Here is a 27,947-nt window from a genome sequence, read left to right as displayed (position 1 = left end):
CGCGTGACGAGCGAGGGCTCAACTATTTGGCTAAATCCACTTTTATTTAGAGTACAGACAAAATCATCGTCATAGACGTTTACTGTTTTGTCATTTTGAGAGAGACTTTAGAAGATTTTTTAAAAACACGTTCATTTCAGACGCACTTTATATGTTCTCAAATGAACAGTAACTGTTCTGTTCATTAAACAATAACCAAAGTAAACCACAGTAACGTGATTTGGCCTTTATTACTGTTGTACATCAAAAAGCCTATTTTCACTTGAAAAAGAACGGTAAGCATTTAATTGCCTTCTGGACACTTTTCATACTGGTGCAACACTCAGTAGCTCGTGTTCGTATTTATTAGCTGTGATGGTGACATGTAATACCAGTTCATCTTTTTGCAAACCATTGTCGTAACCACATCCATCGTCATTACATCTGAGATAGATGTGATCTCTTCTCACCATAATTATTCCTTTCACAACAGAACAATTATCGATCCATTGCTATAACCGTGTTGAATTGTTGGTAAAAGTAGTATTTTCTAGTAACGACATGCTGAAAACACTATTACACCGGAAGTGAAATTAGACTCGACACGTCGAAGATAACACCGGTGATGTCGATGACATTTTCACACATATTGGTTAGCAGTACCGTTAGACTATCATCCAAGCAGGAATCGTGGTGGTAAAGATCACTTGCACAACTGTATATTCATCAACAATGGAGTCTTTGTACCACCAAACCAACAAATTATTGCACGAAGTGCAAGGCGACCTGGGGAAGATGGAACGTTGCCCAGCTGACAGTGTCCACGTTATCGAAAATGAAATTCAAGCAAAGATTGACCATGTTATAAGTTATTCAGAACGGCTAACGCTGCTAGTCAATAAAGAACCCCCAACCCGGAGAGCAAACGCCAAACTACGAGTGGACCAGCTGAAGTACGACTGCCAGCACCTACAAGCTGCCCTCCGCCAGTTGCAACATAAAAGGTGAGACGCCATTCCATGTCACTGTCACAATTTGGAAAGAATTCCAAACATTCCAGACCCTTGTTTACATGGAGGCTATGAAATGTACCCCCAGAACTGTCGCGAAAAGAACTCTTCAACATCTTTGACTGGCAGCAAATAGTAAGATATTTCATAAATTAATAAAAGATTTTTCCTCAATCACATTCCACCAGATTTCCCCAAATCTTTGAATCTTTGGATTCCAGATCAAAGCCAAAGGTCTTTTCTTCAATTACCTTCCCATCTAATATGCCCATACCTGTACCAGTTAAGTAATTAAATTGATTGGGAAAACTACAGTTTGTTTGTTGTCTTGAGATATACTATTCCTGTCTTAAAATACACAGCGAAGTCAGCAATCAATAGCGAACTTTGTATTGTTTTCTTGCAAATATGCATGTAACACGCACACAACTCAACTGCTGTTAGTAATGCTATGTAGCTCGTTGATATCTGAATGTGTATCTTTCTCTTTTTTTTCCCCCATACATTAGACCACATTTGGTACATAACAGCCAACATATGTTACGATGAGGACATAATTAAGACTTATAATATTAGGTTTATCTAAAGAATCTGATTCCTGACATCCAAGTAGTACATTCTGTCTGTAACTTTGTGGTTTGAAATGTCTGCAAAAATGGTTCTGTTGCCAGTCAATAAATTTTAACAAAAAAGGCAAGACTGATGAACAATAAAATATGTAACAATTAACAGCATCAGTTCAGTCACACTTCTCGCACTTAGCAGTGGTCCTAATGTTAACTTAATGTAACTTACTCTTATAAGTAAAGATAATAGGTGTTCATTTGTCTTTTTCAACTTCATGATGTCTTAAGTGATTCCTGTTGCAATAAATTGGACCCAAATTTAGATTTTATTGGTGTCTCATTTTCTGCAGTGCTGTCAGTTAAGGGGTACTCTAGTAGCTTGGGTTGGTGGGAATAGTTGTTGTAAACATTTTCCCCCACAAATTTCTTAATAGCATTTATAATAGATATGTATGTCTTTGTTGTGAATCCAGGCCACATGTTACACACTTGGGGAAGTTAGCATGAGATTTGCCTCCTAGTACTATTAATACTTTATTGAAGATAGTTCTATGATTGAGATTAGTTTTCAGACTGAAACTGGGACATTTCCCGTGTAGCATCTATGTGATTATGATGGTAATGGACATGTGTTTTTTGATATGTGATAAATTGTCCTACATGAATATTGAACTGGCAGATCTCCCTGAAAAAACTTGTATTTGTTTTTTTTTTAATATTATTAGTTGAAACTGATGGTGTTACCATGGTTACATATGGCATCAAACTTTTACCTAGTTCACAAGTTTTAGGGATCATTAATTTGAGCTTTTAGCTTGTTAAGAGTTAATGCCTTGTTTGAGTGGCATTATCAGTGAATCATATGACTGGGGAGAAGTGACCTTTGACCTCTTGTATTGCATACCTATAACGTTATGCGGAAAGTGTTGTGTCATTGTAAAAGTGAAGTGAAGTTTGATATGTAGTGTATGATAATAACCAGGGTATCAACCGGGAACGTCAGTCCAACTTATCTTTGTAATGGTGGGGTAGCTTATAGGGTTGAAATGGTACCTTCTTACCACAGTACGGTACGTACAAGCCCTTGGTTCTGTCCATTTGGGACAGTATATGAGATATGATCTTAATGCAGACAATTCAAGACAAGAGCCAAAGCTTACATTGTTACATGGAGAAAATAACAACCATAATCTTTGTTATTCAGTTTGGGGAAACCTACCCATAGTCCTTGAATAGGCCAAACGGAATATTATTTATAAGCCTTTCTGTCTAATCTGCTGTAGACCTATCGGCCAATAATTGTGACATTTATCAAATAAATTTGAGATGGCGCATTTGCACCAGAGGGTATTGCCATCATTCAAGTTTTCGTTCAAACCCTTTTGGAAATTTTCATCACATGATACAGGTGTTTGGCAATTGCTATTTAAGTATAAATCTATAATATTTATGACAATTTTCACTTAAAATTAATGACACAGATCTCCATTTTCAGTTGTCAAAGGAACAATCTATGCACAACTGTGTTCCTAAAGAAACATTTTTTTTTTCTGAACTTGATGTACATTTCCATTTTGTCCAAAAACTTTTTTTTGCCAAACTGATGGGTCAATTATCTATTCATCTCTATGATCATGTAAAACCATTTCGTTCAGAAATTGATAGTTTGTTTAATAATTCGAAAAATATTCAGAGTAAGGTGCTAAATCACTGCTAGATCACTGGTGCTAAATCACAACAACTTAACCTACTCAGCCAATGTAGCTACAACAAAACTATAAAGCTGAAAACTGGTAATCTAGACCAATATAGCTTGGTTGGCCCGCAGCAAAATAGGCAGAACAACCAGTAACATCCCGGACTATTATAGGCTGAGGTGTCCCCAACCTGTTATTTTGAATCAGTAAACTGTCATTTTTGACTAGATAAAAGAACGGTACAAAAAATGAAAATATCGAATTTTTCAATAGCATTACTGTATAGCGAACTGAAGGCAAAATAATTCTACTAATGCTGTGTTATAATGTTTCATCCCTAGTGGTTAAAGTGTTCTCTTGTCACGCTGCAGACCTGAGTTCAGTTCCCCATATGTGTGCTATGTATGCATCCTATTTCTGGTGTCCCATGGCATGAAATTGTTCAAAACAGTGTGAATATTCACTCCCTTCAAGTTATCTTTATCGTGGTATTAAAAATGCCTATTGTAAGCATGGTAAACATGGAGAACTTCCGTGTTGCAATGATCATTAGGATAAAAATTGATTTTCTTTTTTTATCAATGCTAAGCATAATTTCGTTGCTCAGCACTGTTCACAATTGGGCCACTTCATTTGGCTTATGTCAAATTATCCACTAAATACTTTCACACTAAACACTGCTATGCTGCATAAATGGATTATTGTTGTGTAGAAATGCCTACTGGATTTGTACCAGACTACACATTTGTGTTAATGATTGCTGAAGCTGTTCAAGAAGTTACTTGAATAAGTACTAGATCAGGAAGAGAGCTTCATTTAAAAAAGGTTACTCTCCATGCCATGATATTGCCTGAATATTGCGAATAAACAGTGTATAACTAAACTCAATCAAAAATCATTATACTCTCTGACATATCGTATAGTTCATAAATGTGAGGCTGACAGTTTGTTAGTAGTCAGTTACAACTTACAGAACAACTGCCTGTCTTGAAAGAAAAACATCATGTCCTGTATACAGTTACCTAGCAGGCTATATATTCTGTCCTGTCTGACATTTCATTGAGTAGACTTAAAGTAGACAAAACCTTGTGGTCAAATGAAACACATAGTATATTTGGATTAACAGTTTATCCTCTGGGATTGACCCATAAAGGTCCCAGGGTAGAATAGGCCTTCAGCAACCCATGCTTGCCGTAAAAGGCGACTGTGCTTGTCGTAAGAGGTGACTAACAGGATTGGGTGGTGAGGCTCGCTGACTTAGTTGACACATGTCATCAGTTCCCAATTGCACAGATTGATGCACATGTTGTTGGTCACTGGGTTGTCTGCAACATATGTCATATTTGGGATTTCACTTTCTCAGTGAAGTACAAATTCTAGTACGTTTTGGTTGAGTCCCATCCAGGATTTGAACCCGCACCCTCAGAGTCTGGTCCAGACTCGATTATTTACAGACCGCCGCCATATGGCTGGATTATTGTCGAGTGTGGCGTAAAACTAAACTCACTCACTCACTCATTCCTGTGGGATTTGAATCCTAACACTCAGAGTAAGGTGCTAAATCACTGGTGCTAAATCACAGCAACTTAACCTACTCAGCCAATGTAGCTACAACAAAACTATAAAGCTGAAAACTGGTAATCCAGACCACAAACTGTGGGCAAGCCTTTCTAAAATATGTAACGTAGCATGTATTCCATATGAACAGATACATCATTTTTCAAACTTCAATTCACATTGACATTTAAACATACACAGTATCACAATGTGGACTTTATCAATTGTTCATTGCCAGGTATGTTCGAGAAGAAGAAGAAAGGGAAAGAGAGGCTCTTCTTACAACATCTTTCACCGCCAATGATGACACTTCCATCTTTATTGACGCATCTGTCCAGCATCATAGTCGGCTTCAGAATGCCCATCGGGGATTGGATGATGCCATCGGTTCTAGTTCAAGCATTCTGCAGAATCTTCGCGATCAGAGAGGTACATTGAAAGGAGTGCACAAGAAAATTTTGGACATCACTAACCATCTTGGTTTGACTAATACAGTGATGAGAATTATTGAACGAAGAACTGCTCAAGATAAGATTATCTTCTTTGTTGGGGTTATAGTCACTTGTATTATCATGTATCTTGTATGGAAGTATCTTTCATAAGTCTCTTGTCACACGTGAAATATTCCATTGCCATGTCATTTAATCAGAATTAAATTATTGTTGTTAAATGCTCTTTTTGTATATCTGTGTTTGTCGTTTTTTGTTATCAACGTCCAAGAAACCTGTGACTTTTCATGGACCAGAGAGGCAGCTAAATGGAAAGGGTAGTTGTTCTAATTGATTTGTTGCTTGTGTGGCACCATGTCCTGCAAGCATGAGAATCTGTTCATAGTATCAATGACTGCTACATTAAACCCAAGATAATTTTACAGGATAGTGTGATATAGCCAAATAAAAATGTCAGCTTTAAACCAAGATATATGCTATCTGTCGTGAGGTGGTAAGTGTGTAATGACCACCATCAAACATGTCAAATGACTTCTGGCACAGAATCATATTTACTCCCCGACTCTACAGAGTAATGCTATAATTTTATTGTGGGGGGGTATGCTCCATCCGTCTGTGTGTGCGTCCATGCATATTGGTCTTTTCTGGTCCAGAACTTCAAAACCATTCACTCTCATCACCAAACTTGGCACATAGATAGAACTGGTGGTGAACTAGTGCTTTTTGGTAGTTTGACTTTGAATTTGGTGTTTGTGTACTCTTTTACGGTGCAGAACTTTAAAACCATTCATTATTATAAACCAAGCTTGGCACATGGACAGGTCTGTGCCTTTTGGTAGTTTTGAAATTCTGAATAAAACATATTTCTGAGCAGAACTGAAAACCATTCACTATTTCTTCACCAAATGTGGCACAAAGATCGGTTTGGGGGTGTACTGGTACCATTCGGTTGTTTTGGATTTCTAAATAAAATGGTGTTTTTGGTGCTTCCATTCCAACAAGTTTGGCTTCAAATGAATTTAGTGGTAGTGTTCCTTTCTGGAGCAGAACTTAAAAACCTTTCAATAGTTTCCTTCCACTTTGCAATATACACACCAAAACATTTGACATCATCATACAGTCGAACCCCGTTTACCCAGACATTTTGATTTCACTCGAAATTCGTCCGGATAGCTAGACGTCCGGTTAACTGGATCAAACATCCAAAACGTGAAAATTAAGTGAAAGCAAAAAAATTCACGTACGTCTATCAATAAATCAACAGTCAGTAGTAATAACAGTGAATCATCACAACATATAAGTGTACCAATAATACATGGAAGGCGGAACGTAAGTTACCATTTGTTAAGTTGTCTCAGATGTAATCGTGTTGCGTGTGGAGCTTCAGATGGCAAGTTAGATGAAAAACAAAAATTGATGACAAAAAGTTTCTATTTTGCCAATAGCATATTCTTTTGTTAATGACTTGATCATGTGGCAGGCTATTTTTAACTTGCATCACGACAGATAGCAGGGGTCAATTTATAAGTTTTATATACAGTAAAATTAGTGTAGTTTCCCATAATCCTGCTTAACATGTTTTTTGGTTACTGATGAGATGTTCTAACATGCGCCAAATCCTAATGAACAAGCCGAGTGACACGCATCACTAGTGTTTTGATGGCTAATTAATCAATTCACACCAAATGCTTTGTGATAGATTAAGAAATCACATAGTCATGTGGTAAACGGTATTGACATGACACATACACATGCACATTGCACAGATCTCTCCGTCCGGATAAATGGATCATTTTTCAATGAAAATGTATGGGAATGGTTTGAAAATTCGCTGTTGGGGTCCGGAAGCGCGGGGTCCGGTTAAACGAGTACAATTAATGAACATAAGTTTTGTTTCACATAAAAATAGTCCGGCAGGCATTGTTTCCGGATATGTGGGGTCCGGGTAAACGGGGTTTGGCTGTAACTAGTAGACCTATTCATGGGGAGTATTTTGCCATTGTGGGGGACATTGATTACTTTGTCTTTTTGTTTCAAATTATTTGTAAATATGAATGCATTTCATACATGTGATCGAGGCATTGATGTCACTGTATGGGCAGAATTGTGGCGTAGTTAAGAGGTCTGATGTTAGTTCATTGTTCTTGAGTTTTTATCCCTCAGCATGTAGTGTGGGGCAATATAACTGACACCTCATATGTCTGTCCGTCCGTAATCATTTTGTTTCCAGAGTATAACTCAGAAACCGTTCAATATTTTTAACCAAAATTGATAGATATAATAATCGGAACCTATGGTTGTGCCTTTGGCTATTTATAGATTTTTGGCATTTTTATTTTTATCCATGCGGGGGGATATAGTCTACGCCTCATCTGTCTGTCTGTCCATCCGTCCGTAATCATTTTGTTTCCAGAGCATAACTCAGAAACCATTCAATATTTTTAGACCAAGCTTGATAGATATAATAATATTTTTCTGCAAAACTTGGTAGATATGTTTGGCAGACCCCAAAGTGGTGCCTTTTGCTATTTACAGGTTTATCATTTTTTCGGTTTCCATGGAAACGTTTCAGACTTAGTCTCAAAATGGATTGATGGACTTCGTTTCCGGAGCAGAACTCAAAAACCATTCAATATTTTTCTGCAAAACTTGTTTCATACATGAGTCAGACCCTAAAGTGGTGCCTTTTGGTATTTACAGGTTTTTGTGGTATATTATTTTCTCAGTTTCCATGGAAACGTTTCAGACTTAGTCTCAAAATGGAGGGATAGACTTCGTTTCCAGAGCACAACTCAAAAACTTCTAAATATCTTTCTGCAAAATTTGGCAGATATGTAGGGGCGACATTAAAGTGGTGCCTTTTGCTATTTACAGACTTTTGTGATTTATGATTTTCTTGGTTTCCATGGAAACATTTTGAACTTCGTCTCAAAATGGGGGGATGGGCTTCGTTTCTGGAGCAGAACTCAAAAACATCTAAATATCTCTCAGTAAAACTTGGTAGATATGTGTGGCAGACCCCAAAGTGGTGCCTTTTGCTATTTACAGGATTTTGTGGTTTATTATTTTCTCGGTTTCCATGGAAACATTTCGGACTTAGTCTCATGAGTGAGAGGTGTGTTTCGTTTCCGGAGCAGAACTCAAAAACTCCTTAATATCTGTCAGTAAAACTTGGTAGATATGTGTGACAGACCTCAAAGTGGTGCCTTTTGATATTTACGGGTGTTTGTGATTTGTTATTTTCTTGGGTTCTGTGGACACATTTCGGCCTCAAAATGGAGGGATGGACTTTGTTTCCGGAGCACAACTCGAAAACCAGTTCATATCTTTCAACAGATCTTGGCAGATATATGAAACAGAAATGGTGACTTTTTCTGAAAACAGATATAAGGCATTTATATTTTACATGAATTCCATGGAAACAATTCAAACTTAGTCTGAAAACAAAATAAGCAACTGTCAGGTGATTTGTCCTTTCAATTATGTTGGGGCCGATGGGATGACTTTTGTTAAATATTGTGCCCAGTTTGGTCATACAAATGTCGATACTGAATGATGTTTACTCAGTAGTATCTATTGTTAGATTCCCCTATGGTGACATGTGAAGAAACGGCTGCTTTCAAGGAAATTTTTTATCAGTCATATATATAAAAAACAATTGTGGTTTGATAATAAACTGCTGTATTCAGTAACTGATGATGTAATCAATCGAGAGGATGCCCATGAGAAATACCACCATACAATTGTGAATGCAGGTCATAGCAGTACACAGGTGTCCATCAGTCAGGGTAGTGGACAGGTGCACATCAGTCGGGGAAAGATATAGGTGAGCATCAGTCAGGGCAACATACATGTTTACATCAGTCAGGGCAATATACAGGTGTCCATCAGTCAGGGCAGTACACATGTGCACATCAGTCAGGGCAATATACAGGTGTGCATCAGTCAGTGCAGTATACAGGTGTGTATCAATCAGGGCAGTAGAGAGGTCTACATCAGGGCAATATACAGGTGTACATCAGTCAGTGCAATATACAGATGTACCTCAGTCGGGGAAAGATACAGGTGTATATCAGACAGGGCAGTTTACAGGTCTACATCAGAGCAATATACAGGTGCACATCAGTCAGGGCAGTGTACATGTGTGCATCAATCGGCAATATACAGGTGTGCATCAGTCAGGACAACATAAAGGTGCATCAGTACAGGCAATATACAGATGTGCATTAATCATGGTAATATACAGGTTTCCATCAATCAAGGCAATATACAAATTATGTCTGTCAGGGTAATAAACAGATGTGCATTAATTATGGCAATGTACTGGTGTGCATCAGTCAGGGCAACATACAAATGTGCATCAGTCAGGGTAGTATATAGGTGTGCATCTCTCAGGGATGTATGTGTGTGCATCAGACAGGCAATATACAGGTTATGTCAGTCAGGGCAATATACAGGTGTGCAACATTCAGGGCAGTATGCAGGTGTGCATCTCTCAGGGATGTATGTGTGTGCATCAGTAAGGCAATATACAGGTGTACACATCTATCAGGGCAATATGCATGTGTACATCAGTCAGGGTAGTATACAGCTGTACACATCAGTCAGGCAATATACAGGTTTACACATCTCTCAGGGCAATATACAGGTGTACAGGGATGTATGTGTGTGAATCAGCCAGGGAAATATACAGTTGTGCATCAGCCAGGGCAATATACAGGTGTACACCCATCATGGCATTGTACAGGTGTGCATCAGTCAGGGCAGGGCAGTATGCAGGCATTAATCAGGGCAATGTACAGGTGTGCTTTGGTCAGGGCAACATAGAGGTGTGCATCTCTCAGGGATGTATGTGTGTGCATCAGTAAGGCAATATACAGGTGTACATCAGTCAGGGCAGTATACAGGCGTACACATCAGTCAGGGCAATATACTGGCGTACATCAGTCAGGGTAGTATACAGCTGTATACATCTGTCAAGGCATTTACAGGCATGCATCAGTCAGCTCAATATACAGTTGTGCATTGGTCAGGCAATATACAGGTGTACATCAGTCAGGGCAGTGTACAGCTGTACACATCTGTCAGGGCATTTACAGGCATGCATCAGTCAGCTCAATATACAGTTGTGCATTGGTCAGAGCAATATGCAGGTGCGCATCAGTCCAGGCAGTGCACCGTTGTATATAAGTCAGGACAATATGCAGGTGTGTATTAGTCAGGGCAGTCTGCAAGTTTATGAATGCATGATGTGACCTTACATGTTGATACTTTTATGGATAAAAGAAATATAAATGTATCTCACTGGACAAGGTATGAAATGCAGATCAACCTTTGTGCTCTGAAGGTCTGTACAACAAAGTCTATCTAGCAAAACAGCTGTACCGCTGAGATGCTGCATCTTGTTATCCCAAAACATACGAAATAGAGAAGTTGTTGTTATCCATACTATTTATCTATATTGCACTTCCTAACTTCTGAAATGTCACTCTAAGGAGTCATTTGGGTGAAATCTGTGATGCTTGGCATGATGCTACACCTTTTTCCCCAACACAAATACTATGCCCTTTTTCACATGTGCAAGCTTATGTGAACTATTTGTGGAAATTATTATGACATTTTATGTGGTGCAGCACAACGTATAATGAAACTATTTCAGATCAAGCATGGAAATAAATAACTTGAATAAAGTGATCTTTTGTGGCATATTTGATTTCATGTAAACATTTTCCATCCTTTGTTTTTATGTTTTGTTTAACAGAACTTTGATACAAAAATGAAGATAAAGTCACATGTGGTCAGCATGAGATTGTCCGTCCTCCACATGGATATATACTCAAGAGCTTACACTACATAGATAGAATATTATGAAGTTTGATATACCATATTTTTTTTGTTTATTTGAATGAATGGTATTTAATGAAGTAATACAAGCTGCATGTACTCATACACAACAAATATACATTTTTGCTATTTGCGAGTAAGTATATGTAGTTAGCATTTATGCTGTATCGCCTGATGAACAAATATTTTTAGCGGTATTATATTAGTATACTAGTAGAGTTGTCGTACTACCAGACAACCAAATGAAAAGGGTTGTAGATAATGACCTGCAGAAATGTATACACGATAACCACCCTTGTGTATGATTATATATTCACAGTATGTATGAGTCAGCTTCTAAAGCGACCATGGTTAAAAAGCAAGACGTTTGAACGGCTGAAGAAAGTGACTGTATCGGCTTTCGACAGGCGTCGGTGAAGAAGTATACCCCCCGTTTTTGAGGAAATGGACTCTTCCAAGTACCTGCTTCGCGTCGTTGTTTGATTGGGAGAGTTGCCAGGTCAAGCAGACGAAATCAGGAAGTCATGGCACTGTCTCCAACGCGTGTTTTGCAGTTATGTCTGGTGTCTTTGCTTGTAATTGCAGAATGCTTTGCGAAGAACAAAGACAAAGTTCAAATTGTTGTCGAGGTATGAAAGAAATGCAATATAGCTCTGTCGCTGTTAAGCCGTGTGTCTTGGTCGTAACTGATTTCGTAAATCATCAATATCAATATGATCACTTCGATTACAAGTGGTACATTTCCATACTTCATGGTAACTGCTTTTTTGTTTTCAAATACGTGTTTGTGTTGCTGTATTTTGTGTATCTATTTCAAGTGCAGCAGTGGTAGGGGAGGCGTGTTAGCAAGAAGCCAGTAATAACATTTCAATGAGAAATGGCACCAATGCATGTAGTAGTAATGATATAAATATTAGTGTAACAAGGTCTTGAAATCTGAGAATGTAGATAAGACGTGTTGGTACGAACCGACATGTACACGTTGATCATAGGGATACATTGAAGTATATTTCTGGAGAAATATCTTTATTGTAATCAGAGAAATATATAAACTAGAAATTAAATGATACTGTATATGTGCTATAATTTTCGAAAGTGAAACAAATTGATCAAGTATGGATGAAATGATTTGAAGTGCTCATGTAATGTACAGTTTACAAAAGTAACACTTGTCTGTAGCATTTCTTCTCTTCTCTTAAGGACTGCAGAAAATATGGGATTATCTCATACATATACATATGTATTCATGATATTTATGAAAAGGTGTCGTCAAATTGGTTGTTTTTGTAGAAGGTGACAATGTAAATTTTAAGTGTGGTTAAGCAATAGTTCATGGAGAATGATAATTTTATACTGTCCAGATATTTTTTAGTTGATGTATCATTTGTTTCTTCTGTAGGGTATTCAATGCCCAACATATTTCACAAATATTTCCATATCCAGTTGTAGTAAATTCAAGTACCCCATTCCACAACGTGCGATACATAAAAATGCTGTTGCAAAATTTCAACTTCTAAGAGGCAGAAACTATATCATCCTCAGGTCCAGCCAAAATACTTTGAAATATGATCCAAGTCTCGATTATGGGTCAGGTCAGCTCTAGCTAATGATTTCCTTATGTTGCATGTGAAAATGTAAAGTTTACTCTGCTGCTTCAGTATGTTACTTGTGCATAGCATAAACAATTCATGAATATTTGTGTTTAAACTGAATCATCCTGCCTCAGTGTACACTACACAAGTAATATTGATGTGAGATGCTGTGTGCATGTAACCTGTCTTGTACTTGTTCAGGGTTATGATTCCACGACAAGCAAATTGGGCAAAAAATATTACATTGTTCAAACTTGTGATCTTGCAAGTTTTTATTTTCCAAAATTTAGTTTTGCATTCAGTGCCTTAATGTATAAGTAAGCATTGCTGCCTTTGCCACATTAGACAGGTTCTGTTGTCAGAGATAAACATACGATTAACCTCAACAAAGACATAACATTATTACAGTTATGGTAACAGTATGATTGTTTTATGTTCTAGTTGAGAATTGTTTGCTGAGATTTGTTGTGTACTTGGGGCTGAATATCAGCCATAGGGCAACCAATTCATTTTGCAGTTTCCAAGTGTCATGAAACTGATACAAAACAGCATTTTCTACTGAAGTATGAGATAACATACGTTACTGTGGGTCATAACCTATGACATTAGATGTGGAGTAAATCTTCATCTTTCTTTTATTATGTGTAAGAAGCTTAAATATTATTGTACATAGTTATGTGCAGACGGTTTTAGCTAGATGAGCTCAGAATATAGCCCAAGGGCTTCATACCTGATGTACTTGTGTAATGAGGGTAGTATTTTGTTTGTCCAGAGGATGCCCGAGGACTGTCCCCAGATGGCAGGCGATGGAGACCAAGTGACAGTACACTACACTGTAAGTCAAGGCCACATGTTCTTTGGGGTGGACACCTAAGAGCAATGTGTTACATAGGTTGTTCGTTATTTTAGCAATCAACTTTCGGATTTATCAGCTGACTATTCACTTTACAATACAGTAATACCAGTTTTTGGAATCAAGCCCCAGTGTTAAGAATCCCTTATCATTAACAACCTGTTATAGAAAAAGTGCGAGGGGTCCCAAAATTCATTGGCATTGGTTGCAAATCTCAATGCCTGTTTAATTGTTTTTAATTTGATTGTCTGTCAAATTTTGCTAACAAGAAAAGCAAGACTGTGGGCTATGATACGGATGTAACAGTGATGCCAAGTTGTTAAATATTTTTTATTTTTGTAACATTAATACATGACTCCTTTCTGAAGATAACAGCATTATTTGTTCATAATACAACCTTTCAGCACTTCGCTTGCTGCTTCATCAGGTTAAGGAGCAGGAATTAGCACTGAAATGTAGTATAAGGAATAAAAACGTTGTTACCCTTAGAAACATGTCATGTATTCATGTTCGTCCAACTTGTACATTCATTCAAGAACATCTTATCCTGGTTAAATTAGAGACATGAGCAATGGAGGCATGGTGATGTCACTTCCGAAATGTATGTATGTGTACATGTTGGTGGCATGATTTCATAAAATACCTAGTATCTACTTTCAGTCCAAAGCAAATCCATCAATTTCATTATGTCATTTATGTTGAGTAAGATATTGAGCATTTCGAGGGGTTCATTTCTTCTGTCAAACATATTGTCTTTTTTGAAATTATTTGTATTTGACTTATAGGGCTACCTTGAATCTGGAGCAGTTTTTGATTCATCTGTCCAACAGAAAAGAGATCCAATAGCATTTGTTCTGGGGAGCCATCAGGTTATACCAGGTCAGTAAGAGTGATATAACAGAAATTATGATCCGAGTGACAGTGAACCATCTGTCACAATTGTAATATACACATCTCAGTATTGACAGTGTACAACTTATATCTCAGTAGTTACAGTACATGTGATAATATGAAATATCTTAAGAGGAATGATACATGTAACGATAATAATGGTGCATTTCTTAACAGTAGCAGCACAGATCTAGCCATAATCTCACTACTAGCAATATGCATCTCAATAATAGCAACACATCTCTCAGTACTAGCAATATGCATCTCAATAATAGCAACACACATATCAATAATAGCAGCACATATCTCAGTACTAGCAATATGCATCTCAATAGCAGCAAAACATATCTCAGTACTAGCAATATGCATCTCAATAATAGCAACACATCTCTCAGTACTAGCAATATGCATCTCAGTAATAGGAATACATCTCTCAGTACTAGCAATATGCATCTCAGTGATAGCAGAACATGTCTCAGTACTAGCAATATGCATCTCATTAATAGCAGCACATATCTCAGTACTAGCAATGTTTGTTATGTAACTATAAATGTCCACAACACGTGCACCTTCTTCGTCATTTTGTTTACTCATTCATCTCCTGATGATACAAGATTAGAGTTACATCCCTTGAGGTACGCCGATACTGTCAGAAGCGGCCTGCAAATGACTATATCAATGCTTGTACTGTTGACTAAATTATCTCCAATCCATATCCCCCTCCTTGATATGGCGCTATCTTGCTACATATCAAAATTAAATTAATTAAGAAGTAATTAATTAATTAATTTAGAAAGAAAGAATAATGCTGGAATTATTTTGTTGTTAAAGGAAAACTTGTAAAAGAACCACTTTCTAATTCTCAAATAATCAGAAGCAACTGCTATCCTTAATCCCTATCCTGCTGAATTTTCTAAAAAAGAAAGTCTATAAAACTTACACAGGAAAAAGGTTAAAATGTATGCAAAACCACAATACTATAATTCCAAAATATGGAATATAATTATAACTATATGATAACTGTATCTATAAAGCATATATATATAGCATATAGTCTATATTGACTATATTACTGTCTATTACTGTCTATACAGCGTATCTACTGCTGTTCACTTCTGCATACCTGAAACTAAAGAAAGTCAATCATTTTGCCCACACTCATGTGAACATTACTGTCACTGGCTGAAAAACAAAAATAAGTCAGTCTTATCCACATTTAAGTGGACACATCTTTGTCACTGGTCGAGTGAACTGCCATCCACCCATCTGTAGTTCGACCACTCGAACATGTTCATCTACACCCGGGAAGGTCTGTACCACTCTACCCAGGGGCCACTCGCCTCGGGGTGTGTCCAGGGTTGACAACCAGCACTATGTCTCCGATTTGACAGTCCCTTTCTTCTCTATGCCACTTTTTGGTTGAGTTCAGCTGAGGTAGCCATTCTCTCAGCCACCTTCTCCAGACATGCTTATGAGATTCTGTACATACCTCCATCTTTTTCTTGGACGAAAGTGTTCATTTTCTTCTCTATCTACTGCTGGGGCGAACTGTCCACCTGCCTGCCCATGTAGAAAGTGATTTGGCGTAAGCAGAGTATCGTCTCTGGGGTCAGCGCTCTGGTAGGTCAAGGGTCTAGAATTCATTAGCGCCTCTGCTCCTGCGAATACGGTCATCAGTTCCAAGGCCGAAACATCCGGGCTGCTCAGGATAGCATATATTGCTTTCTTCGCTAACTTCATCATGCTTTCAAACACCCCACCAATATGAGGTGCACTAGGCGGGTTAAACTTCCATTTCGTTCCTTGATTACTGGCAGTTTTCAACAGCTTCTCTTGATCTAGGTCACTCACTAGCTGCTTCATTTCCTTAACTGCACCGACAAAATTAGTCCCATTGTCGGACAGCATCTCCTCTGGTACACCGCGGCAACTCGTCATTCTGTACAGAGCATTAAGGAATGAGTCAGTATCAAGTTTTTAAGCAAGTTCTAAATGTACTGCTCTGATAGACAGACAGATAAACAAACACAGATATCTTTTCATCCACCGCTTTCCTCATCCCTGCACTGTTATGAATGGTTCTGCGTAGTCTACCGCACATCGGGTGAATGCTGTGAGTGAAGTACTACACCTACACACTGGAAGGGGTGCCATAACTTGCTTGGCTGGGTTGGTTTTCTGTCTCTTACACTCAGCGCACTCATGTTCCAACTCGCGTATTGCCTCTTGAGCCGAAACAATCCAGGATATTGTCGAGAAACTTGCTAGTCTGCCATCCATTCTCATCAGTCCATCCTCATCAAGTAGTGGTCTTAGGCTGAGTAACTTGCTGCTGTGAGGGATTTGTCTCTCTTTACTGAGAGCTGTATATTCCTCAGAGAAGCATTCTTTCTGTGTCAGTACTATCTGATTGATTTCTGCATCTTCTATTTCTTCTACAGTTAATTCTCCCACGATTTTCTCTGATTTTTGGAGCCGACAGTTTCTGATAAATCTGTGAACCCAGGCATAAGTTCTGATCAATCTTGTTCATGTAGAGAATCTATCTGGCTGTATCTCCATAACTGTTTATCTGTGGTCTTTGTCTGTGACACTACTAATGTCCTAAACTGTCTCTTCATTTCTTTTCATGTGCTTTTAACTTTCACAGGAAACATCTTTTCCGGCCAAATCTCTTCATCCTGTTTCAGAAATGTTGGTTCTTCCCACCAAAATTCACTGTTCCCTAGTGCAGTAGCATTCATGCCTCTTGATAGCATGTCTGTCGGGTTTTCGTGCGACGGTACATGTCGCCACTGATTAATTTCTGTCGATCTCCGTTTTTTGGCTATCCAATTTGCGACAAATGGTTTGCACCTCTTGCTCCTACCCCGTATCCACCAGAGCACATTCATACTATCAGTCCAGAATGTGAGCTGTGATCTTGGAACTTCTAGTACCTTGCTAACTGTCAATGCTAGTTTGAGACTGATGATTGCTACCAGTTCCAAGCGGGGAATGCTCATCTATTGGTGCAGTTCTACTTTTCGCGGCGACCAGTCTAATAGTGACTTGTCCATCCAAGAATGCCCTTGCATATGTAACAGCTCCATATGCAGACTCTGACTCTGTATGCAGTTCTGTCTGTTCTCCATTCTGGTTTGGTACACTGACTAAACACCTTGGAACTCTAACTGCTGTCAAGTCACTGAGTTCACCTAACCACTGTAGTACTCTGTCTCTCAGCTCACTGTCTATCCACTCATCCCAGTCCAGACCTGCTAGCCACATGTCTTGCAGTATAATCTTTCCTCTCACTGTAAATGGTCCCAAAAAGCCTAATGGGTCAAACAGTTTGGCTACTGTGCTGAGAAAGATGCGCTTAGTCCACTCCATCCTGTCTGGCTCTGACGTCTTGAATGAGAAGATATCTCCTTGGATGACCACATTACTCCTAGTGTCTTTCCTGAGGGTAGGTAGCCTTCAACTAGGTCAGTCTCATTTGCCCTGTCTTTCTCTTTGATTTCTTTCAACAGTTTAACAGAGTTAGACAGCCACTTTTGCGCATTCATACTTGCTCTTGTCCACAGCTCTAACAGTTGACGATGTAGTTCTATCACTGTTTCGTCTTTGACTGTGTCCATACAGTTATCCATGTAGGTAGACTTCAGTACTGCCTCTTCTGCTAATGAAAACTCATTTTTGTTGTTCTCTGCATGTACTTGAGTAACAAACTGTGCAAGGAATGGAGATGAGTTGACACCAAACACAACTCTGTTGAATTCATACTTATCTGGTGGTCTGGTCTGATCCAGGTTTTGCCACAAAAAATCTATGGAAAGGTCGTCCTGTGGCTTTAATTCTATCCTGAAGTTCATTTCGGCTATATCGCTGATCACTGCAACTTGATGTCTTCAAAATTGCAGCAACACATCGAAAAGTTCTCATTGTAGCTTTGGCCCTTGATCGATGACACTATTCAGCGATGTTCCTTTACTTTCTGCTGATGCATCAAAGACAATCCTGGTTTTGGTCGTGGCTCTGTCCATGCGTACAACTGGGAAGTGAGGTAAGTACCATTTGTCTTCTGGCTCTGTCTCCTCAGCTGATAGTTTCCTGATGTATCCTGCCTGCAGGTAGCTGGAGATTATATTTTCATATGCTTCAGCAATGTTACTGTCTTTAGATAGTTTCTTTTCTGTGTTGCTGAGTCTCTTGACTACCATATCATAGCTGTCTGGAAGTGAAGGTCTGGTTTTCTTCCATGGTATTCCAATCTGATATCCTGCCTTTATCATACTTTCTCTGGCAATCTTCAAAGCTGACTGGTCATCAGGATGGATAACTGGAATTTCTTCTATGTCCTTCAATTCTTCAGTCTATCAGAACTTCTTCAGCAATGTGTTCACTTCTTGAACATTGTTCTGTCTTTCTACACATGCAAATGTCCTGTGACTGAAGTTTGTGTACTCTTTGTTGCGGTCACTTATCTGTCCAATGCATGTCCATCCTAGTGGAGTAAGTCTGGCTATCGGTTCTTCGGGTTCAGATCCACAAATGTCTCTGTAGGAGCAATGCAATTCTGTCATATCACATCCAGTCAGGATATCTACAATTGGCCTCTTTGCAGCTGTAGGAAACTTGATGTGTTCGATGTGTGGCCATCTTTCTGCAAACTTATTACAGTTGACAACTTCTACGTCACCGGTCACTCTATCAGCAGTGTGGACATCAACAGTTTTCTTCACTGATCCATCCATACTTTGCAGCACTAAACTAACTGGACTAGTCTCAAAAGTCTCTGTTCTACCATTCAACACATTAACTGCCACCTTCTTTTTTCACCTTTACGTCCAAGTTCTGCTGCTAGTTCACTGTTTATGTAAGACTTGGTACTCACGTTGTCCAGTAGGGCATTCACAGTGATCTGTCAATGTCCGTTCTTCAATATTACAGGTACTGTCCTCATTGCTATGAATCTGGAACTATGCTGACTGGTTGTGTGTGATCTCTTCCCCCTCAATGGCAGATGTAGATTCACTTGGTTTCCTTTCTGTCTGACGTGTCTGATGTTTACCTTGTCTTGATATAACAGTCTACTAATAATTGAGTCCTGTTGCACCCATCTATGCCGCATTTTCTTGTTGGAAACACATCTGAGCTCTGTGATTATGTCCAAGGCATCGATAACACAGGTTGTTTTGTTTCGCTGAGTTCCATCTCTGTTCGATACTTTGCTTCTTAAATTTCTCACATGCCCAAATTCCAGTGTACAAGTCCTTTGTACAGTGTACAAGTCCTTTGTTGCTTGTTTTGTTCTTCTTCTACCATGATGAAGAACGTTCCCTGTGCTGATTGGGTCTTCTTAGGCTTAGCACTGTTTCTGTTCTTGAATATACAGTATGGTTCAAAATTATTGAGAATAGCTAAAGCATTTCATATTATTAAACGAGAACAAATCAGATAAAACTGAATGTATTGTGAAAGTGAACTGACCTTTTCATGTTGTGTAGGTAACAATTTAATATTTTATCAAGTCTCCTTGAGCTTCACGGCACAGTCTAAGACGGGTAGGCATACTTCCTATCAGAGAGGTTAGTGTCTCGTGAGTTATGCTGTCCCAGTATCGGACCACTTCTCTCTTCATGTCTTCAATTTTTGTCAACCCCTTTTGATTCACACATTCCTTCATCATCCCCCAAATGTTCTCAATGGGATTTAAGTCAGGACTATATGCAGGAAATGGTAATGCAGTCACATTTTTGTCCTGAAACCACTGCTTGGCATGTTTTGCGGTGTGTTTAGGATCATTATCTTGCTGCAAAATCCAGTCATTTCCATAAAACACATGTGCACTTGGAAGGAGAAAATTATCTAATATGTTAGTGTAGCGTTGACTTGTCAGATTTCCCTCAAACACACACAGCGGGGTCGTTCCTAATAAGGATATCCCTCCCCATACATGAAACTTTGGGCTGTATTTAGGTCGTCGATACAACGGTGCTGACGCAGACTTTGTCCATATTTTCACATTATTGGGATATACCCATATTGAGCTTTCATCAGTAAAAATCACATTTTCCCTGTCAAAGTTTTCATGTGCCAAACACCACTCAACACGTCTGTCTTTATGTTCTTGTTTCATGAGAGGAGAAGGAATTCCAGTCTTTTTCTCCCATCCAAGATCAATCAAATTTCTTCTAACTGTAGATTTTGATACAACTGTTGATCCCCTTTCTATCATTTCATACCTGATGTTGGAGATGCTTGCCCTTTGCTTTTTAGACGCTAAAATTCCCAGCCGGACGCGATCTGAGAAGTCCAATTTTCTGGGTCTCCCTGCTCCTTTCTGGTGCCCCAAATCCTTTCCCTCTTTAAAATTCTTCCTAATCCTATACACAGTAGAAAGAGGAGTTCCTGTTCTCTCTGCCCATGTATTTACATCATCAATTCCTTGATTACACAACTCAAAAATCAACCTTCTTTTATCTTCAGCAGACATTGTTGACAGTGCTGAGGAAAATGACGTCTGCTACAAATTCAGGGGAGGTAACTCTAATTGTACTATACTCAGTAGGCCAAGATGAGTTACCTCCCTTATACCATTACTTAGTTTTAAGTATCAGTGAATCAGTTGAGGTGTTAGGATAGCTCAAAGTAAGAAGAAAAATTCTCAATAATTATGAACCAGACTATACTATTGAGTCATTGTATTGTCTCTGATGCAACAGTTTGAAAAGCTGCTTTTTGAATGATGAATTCTCCAAGTGTTTCCACATATTCAAACCGTCTGTGTTCATAGATCCAACGGTGATACTGTCCCAATAATTCTTCTGTCAATTTCTTCTGCAGTTTTAGATAAAGAGACCCATCATTCAATTCATGTTGTCTTCCTGCATCTTTCAAGTTTAAGACTGCGATGTCGAGAAGATCAGCAAACTTTTCTAGGTCATCTGCAGATCCGTGTCTAACAGGCCAAAAATTGTCCAATTCTTCAAGATAAACAGCTGTCTTCTTTTTCCAGCATACTTTCTTTCTAGTCTGTCCTTCACGGCTTCATATGCTGCTGCAGAATGTCCTAGGTTTTGTACTGCTGCGAGGGTTTCTCCAGAGAGATATTGTCTGAGTTGAAGAAATTTATAATGCATCAATGCATGCATGGAATGCAGCCTTCCAGTTACTATACTGTCTCTTATCTCCACTAAAGGTAGGAATGGTGACTCTTTAAGCTGTTTCCACATGTCACTGCCTAATGAAATAGTAGGATAATAATTGTCAAACATTTGTGTCTCACCATGTGGATAATGTTCTTCATCACACTGTTTGTACGTCTTGTGTTTCTGATAGTCACCATATTGCACGTCATATTCCTGATGTTCATGTTCAGTCTCTTTATATGTGTCAAAGCTCTCATGGTGAAAGTGTTCATCAGTTTTGCCAACAGCTCCAGAAATATTCAAGGGCGCTATTTTCTTTGGTAATGTTTCTGCATATTTCTGTTCATGTTGTGTTTTCTTGGGTTTTGGTTTTGTTTCTCTCGGGAAATCCTGTGCTATTTCCTCTATTTCTACAAACTCTGTTTTAATTTTCTCTATTTCCTTGTCAACCTTTTGCTTACTTGCTATGACTGTCTTGAACTCTTGAATTAGGTTTAACATGACATCAACTGCCTTATTCTGTATTTCACACAACTCAACTGTCACATCTGTGATACAAACTTCTACTGTGACTGGCCATGTTACATCCTCCTCTATCAACTTGTAAAGTTTATTCTTTAGTTTGATGAATTTAGTTTTTGCTATGGCCTTTGCTTTCTGTAATTCTGTTATTCTATCTTCACTATCCTTACACTCTGACCTTGTCTTGAGAAATCCATGACCGCCCTCGTGTTCACCAGATTCAGATTCATTGTCCCACTTTTGACACGTTTTGTGTTTCTGCTTTAAATCTATATTTTCAACGTCTATATTACTATGTCCTTCTATGAAACCACACTCTGCTACCATTTTGTTTGTTATGTAACTATAAATGTCCATTTCCTGTGTGTGTGTCATGTGCGATACCTGGAACCTTCCATGAACAAACACGTGCGCCTTCTTCGTCATTTTTTTTTACTCACTCAACTACCGATGATACAAGATTAGAGTTACCTCCCTTGAGGTACGCCGATACTGTCAGAAGCAGCCAGCAAATGACTCTATCAATGCTTGTACTGTTGACTAAATTATCTCCAATCCAAACAATATGCATCTCAATAGCAGCAAAACATATCTCAGTACTAGCAATATGCATCTCAATAATAGCAACACACATATCTCAGTACTAGCAATATGCATCTCAGTAATAGCAACACACATATCTCAGTACTAGCAATTTGCATCTCAATAATAGCAACACACATATCTCAGTACTAGCAATATGCATCTCAATAATAGCAACACACATATCTCAGTACTAGCAATATGCATCTCAATAATAGCAACACAGATCTAAAAAGGTAGAGAGTATTCATTTATCATTTGCTGTGTGTAGATGCTTGACCCTTTTGTCAGTTGCTTCATGCCCAACTGCAGTGTGACTTGTATGTTTCAGGCTGGGAAGAAGGCCTTCAAGGGATGTGTGTAGGGTTTGTATTGTGCTGAAATATTTCTCTTATAAATAACCTTACTGGCAATGCACATGCTTTAGCCCTGTTTTCTTTTTTAGCTGGTGAGTTTAACAGTGATATCTTAAGTTAATACTGAGTACTTGTCCTTACAAACAACTGATGCAAAATGTGTAATGTGAAAGCATAACAAAAATGGGCTTCAATGTGTGTATTTTAAGTGTAGTATACCTGTAGCAAAACATAATGTAACTGTTGTGTTTGTTCCTGATGCAGGGGTTCGATTTTTTTTTAAAATGCGACTTGCCACAGGGCAAGTGACTTCAAGAAAGTAACTTGTCCTGACTAATTTTCCACTTGCCCTGATTTTATGACACAATGTTTGATGTTAACGTTTACTAGACCATTTATCGAAGAGTGATAAATTTCAAAGAACGATAGCTCTAAATTACTGTTATTGTAAATTGTAACAGCTACATTATGAGCAGATATGAAATGAAATCCAAGTTTACTTGCAGTTTGAAACCATAAGTGGAAATTATCTAGTAGTCCACGGGCAAGTAAGATACCATTATTTGATTGCCCAAAATGAAAACTGACATCGGGCGATGGGATTTTTTAACTCCTGTAATGATATATTGACCAAACAGGCATGCTATAACATAGATGATCCCACATTCTAGTCACTTTTTTAAAGTCATTTTTGGAATATTTTGGAAGTATTGGGAATTGATACAGGGGACGCTGCCTAAACCAGCATCTGTCCAATCTGGCAAGTAATCAACAGTAGCATAAAACCTCTGTCCTGTCTTGTACCTTTATTATCAGCTCTATAATCTGGCACATTGTCAGTACTGGATTATTTCTTCAGTCCCAGTGAGTGCTGGTTTAGACAGCTTCCACTGTATAGTGTTTGGAATTGATGATCACATGGGCATCCCTACTATAACCTTGGTGTCGGGGGTTTATGTGGAAAAACACTTGCTCCAGAGGGAAATCATCTCAAAATGAAATATTGTTTCACACATCTTTCACTGTAGAAAATTGCTTGTTTTGATGCAATGTCCTTTTAAACTTGCACATTAAGCTTGAAGTGAGTCAACATTCATATGTACTCATCGTAAGTTGATATTTTACTAAACATATCAGGTGTTTGGGGACTGTGAAATTTATTTTGGATCAGACAGCTCATTTAATGCCATTATGTTAAGACAGTGGCCCCAAAACCTGGGATTGAAAATCCCCTGTAACTTACAAAGGATACTCATATCTGAGTAATCTTGGACTGTTTTTAGATTTTATTATTAATGTTTTAAGATTCTGCAGCTGGTATATGCAATGTTTTTTTTAATTTTCCGCTTGTTTCAGTGAGAAGAGGAAATTAGTTATCCCACCAAATCTAGCCTATGGGCCCAAGGGTCATCCACCTGTTATACCACGTAAGAGCATGATTCCCTTTGTTGTTTAGAGCGAGTGAATGAGTAGGGTTTTATGCTGCTTTTAACAATGTTCGAGCATTTTCATGGCGGGAACCCCAAGAATGGGCTTCCAGGCGAATGGCTAGCCATTTTAGGTTATATAAGCCTAGAAGGTTACAAAACCTCATATAGTATGAGGTCTTGCATGACCTTTGAACAACAATCAGGTGTAAGCCTGGGCTATTTTTCATAAAGGTAGCCCCTGGCTTCAGACATTGTACCCTTATGAGGAATCAAACGAGAGTCTTCGGTTTGGCAAGCAAATGCTATAACTGCAAGCCAACCCTTGCGCCTCTCTTGTTGTTTAGATATAGGTTGTTTACAAACAGAAATGGTACATGCAGGATTGTCAGGGCCATGTTATGTATACTACTCAAATGAAGTTACTGCAAACCCATTTTTATATGTCTACAGTAAATCAGTCGTATCAGTCAGGGATAATAGACCTTGCAGAATCACCATACCTGTAATTAATATAAGAGATATTTTTTTTAAGTCTGACAAGATAAGATTAGTTGTTTATTTTTTTCAGCCATATTGAAAGTTTTCCTTTTGCCTACTTCCATAGCTATTGAGATGTGAATGCATTATGTACTGTTGTGATATTGTTTGCTGATCATACCAAGTGAGATATGTGAAAACTGTCATTTTTTCCTTTATTTTTCACACTATGAAGAAAACTGGCTAATCATTTAAGACCACACTGTAAACTTTTTTATGGTCAGGGGAAGATTATTAGAACCAGTTGCTTCATATGGCCAATATGACTTAAGTGTACCAGGGTATGTCAGTTTATATCGACAAAAAATGTTGCAAGTTCTTTTTTCTCCTTCATTGTTGGGGTGGTTGGATAGGTTAAAGCGTTCGATGGTCACACCAAAGACCTAAGTTCATTTCCCCACATTGGCACAATGTGTGAAGCCTAATTCTGGCGTCCCCCCTGCTGTGATATTGGTGGAATATTCCTAAAAGTGGTGTAAAACCAAACTCATTTACTCACTCATTCCATCATTCTATTACTTTCATGATCAAAATGTAATTTGATATTATCTTATATCCTGGAAATATCCAAAGATTAAGTTGAGCGTTGGGACTCACATTTGTATTTGGTATTCCAGCTGACGCCACTCTGACCTTCGAGACTGAGTTGATAAGTCTGAAGAAGAAGTCAGCTGATGAGTCTATCCTGAAAACACTCCAGTTCCTGGCTATGCCAGCTCTGGTGGTTTATATTCTGTATTATCTCTATGATAAGTACAAGAAAGAGACAGCACAAAGTACATCGAAAAGTGACAAAGCTAAAGGAAAGAAGAGGAGGTGATGAGTTCTTTTAGAAATAAAAATGTATTTTTACACATTTTAATTTGTCTGTTGTTAAATTTGTACTTCAGGAAACATGGTATATGGAGACATTAGCGAGCCTAGTCAATGAAGTCAGGAGCATATCTAGGATTTTGGAGAAAGGGGTGCACATATATCTTGAAGTCCAAAGGTTACAAGGAAATGCACCTCAGGGCAGGCATTTATGCAACATAAATTCATGCGTCCTATACTCATAATAATTAACAGTGGACATAACAATATTTATTAGTTTCCACAAGGACACTGAAAAAGTCCAAATAATTTTTGTAAAAATTACAATCAGTTACTGAATTACAACAATGTTACAACATAGTGAGTGAGGTTTTACGCTGCACTCAGCAATATTCCAGCTATATGGTGCCGGTCTGTAAATAATCGAGTATATACCAGACGATCCAGTGATGATTAATAGCATGAGCATCAATCTGCACAATTGGGAACCAATGACATGTGCCAACCAAGTCAGCAAGCCTGACCACCGGATCCCGTTAGTCGCCTTTTATAGCAAGCATGGGTTGCTAAAGGCCTATACTACCCCGGACCTTCACGGGTCTGTTTTATCATAGTACTACTAATAATACTAAAGTGTCTGGGAGCCCGTTTTGTAGTCCAGGAACCAGAAAATTGAAGTAAGAGTCCAATGTACCCTCAAATAAAGGACTCAAGGTAAATCCCTGAAAGGGAGGCCTTTTTTCGAGGAGAAAAAGGAATTGCGGCACTCCCTGGATGAAGTGAACACCACATTCTAAATGAAACCTCATCTACAAAAGCCACGAAGAACAATGAAAGAACTCCTTATTATTTCAGGTTTTTGATGGGGTTTTCTTCACATGGCATGTTCATCAGATTAGTTACATTGTTCGCACCTGTGTCAAACACTTATTAACCCTCTGTCTGTCTGAACCAAATTCATTCGCTAACTCATTCACGGTAGGAATCAACGAAAGGGAGCCTCGAATGTGGTCGGTCACAGCAGGGAGACTATATAGAGATTGTTGTAGGTTATCCCTGGTCACAGGGAGGGAGGCAGATTGCAAACCAAGAAATTGGTTGCTAGAAATGTTTTGTAGTGGATTTGGAGCCCAGGTTAAGATTCTTTATTCATGAGAAGTAAATGTCTTACCACTGTCACATGGTTTTCCAACTAAACTCATGACATGCATAGACATATAAGACATTCTTTGTCTAAGTGTTGGCAAACCGAACGTGATCACAATGTTTTATAAGGGTTCAAAGGTGATCACATATACAAACTTATAACCCTATTGATGGTGACTTGAAAGACATTACACTGAATCTAGACGCTCAACTTCAGGAAGTTCACCTGACTGGTTTGGGTTCAAATTTGTACAGTTTGGTGACAGCTAATTTACAGGAACTGATCTGCACGTCTTTGCTGAGATGACCTTAAATGTTCAACCCATGCTCGAAAGATATGAGAAGGCAGATCTTTGGTACCACCCCACCCACCCCAGGCATCTATGGCCCATATCCAGTCTGATGTGTAAATACGTGCAATGTTTTTAAAGTGGACATTTCTCCAGCTGACAATGATAAACGTTTACCTGTAAGATACGCATCTTGAGAGTGATAAAAAGTTGGAGGGTTAATAAGCGTTTCTAGGACCTCGGTTGAAATTGTAGTACCTTTCTCCATCATCGTCTCCCTTGTTATACACAAACCAGAAACGAACATCAAACCTTCTTTCACGTTGCTAACCTCTGGAATACCCACTTGCTTATTTACTAGCCATAGGCACATGAAGGTATTTTAGGGAGCTTGTCTCTTCATTAAAATAAATGTGTGTGTAGCCTTTTAAAGGGTCTAGTTGGTCTCATAAACTGCAACGTTTCGTTCTACATAAACAATACCACTCTTTCTGAATATATACGGGCACCTACATGGGAGGTCCCTGTGGAGATGCATCAGGGAGACCTACATACCTTTGGGATAAACGATTGCTGAATGTACAATGGTCGCCATACTAAGTTGGAACAGATTGGAATGTTTTTCACGGTGTTTAACTGGAATTCTGAATTCTCAGAATGTAAGTCACGGCAGTAACATACTGTCTCGGGTACACAG

At 38.6% G+C, this 27,947-nt stretch overlaps 2 protein-coding genes across 2 annotated transcripts; both read left to right on the top strand.

Annotated features, from left to right (window-relative positions):
- The first annotated feature begins 626 nt into the window (after positions 1-626).
- LOC137279251 (Golgi SNAP receptor complex member 2-like) lies at positions 627-5,494 on the top strand. Its single transcript, XM_067811754.1, has 2 exons — positions 627-983; positions 5,048-5,494. The coding sequence occupies exons 1-2, from the start codon at positions 712-714 to the stop codon at positions 5,409-5,411; spliced, it is 636 nt and encodes a 211-aa protein (XP_067667855.1). The 5' UTR covers positions 627-711; the 3' UTR covers positions 5,412-5,494.
- A 5,989-nt stretch (positions 5,495-11,483) lies between these two features.
- On the top strand, positions 11,484-25,863 carry LOC137279250 (uncharacterized). The gene is made up of 6 exons (XM_067811753.1): positions 11,484-11,731; positions 13,467-13,529; positions 14,333-14,426; positions 23,010-23,043; positions 24,391-24,461; positions 25,619-25,863. Exons 1-6 carry the CDS (start codon positions 11,627-11,629, stop codon positions 25,819-25,821), a joined length of 570 nt encoding a protein of 189 aa, XP_067667854.1. The 5' UTR covers positions 11,484-11,626; the 3' UTR covers positions 25,822-25,863.
- Positions 25,864-27,947: the final 2,084 nt, after the last annotated feature.

This window comes from Haliotis asinina, chromosome 3 (genome assembly GCF_037392515.1).
Source record: "Haliotis asinina isolate JCU_RB_2024 chromosome 3, JCU_Hal_asi_v2, whole genome shotgun sequence".
Lineage (NCBI taxonomy): Eukaryota > Metazoa > Mollusca > Gastropoda > Lepetellida > Haliotidae > Haliotis > Haliotis asinina.
The sequence above is the reverse complement of the archived record's forward strand: the minus strand, read 5'-3'. Positions and strand labels throughout refer to the sequence as shown.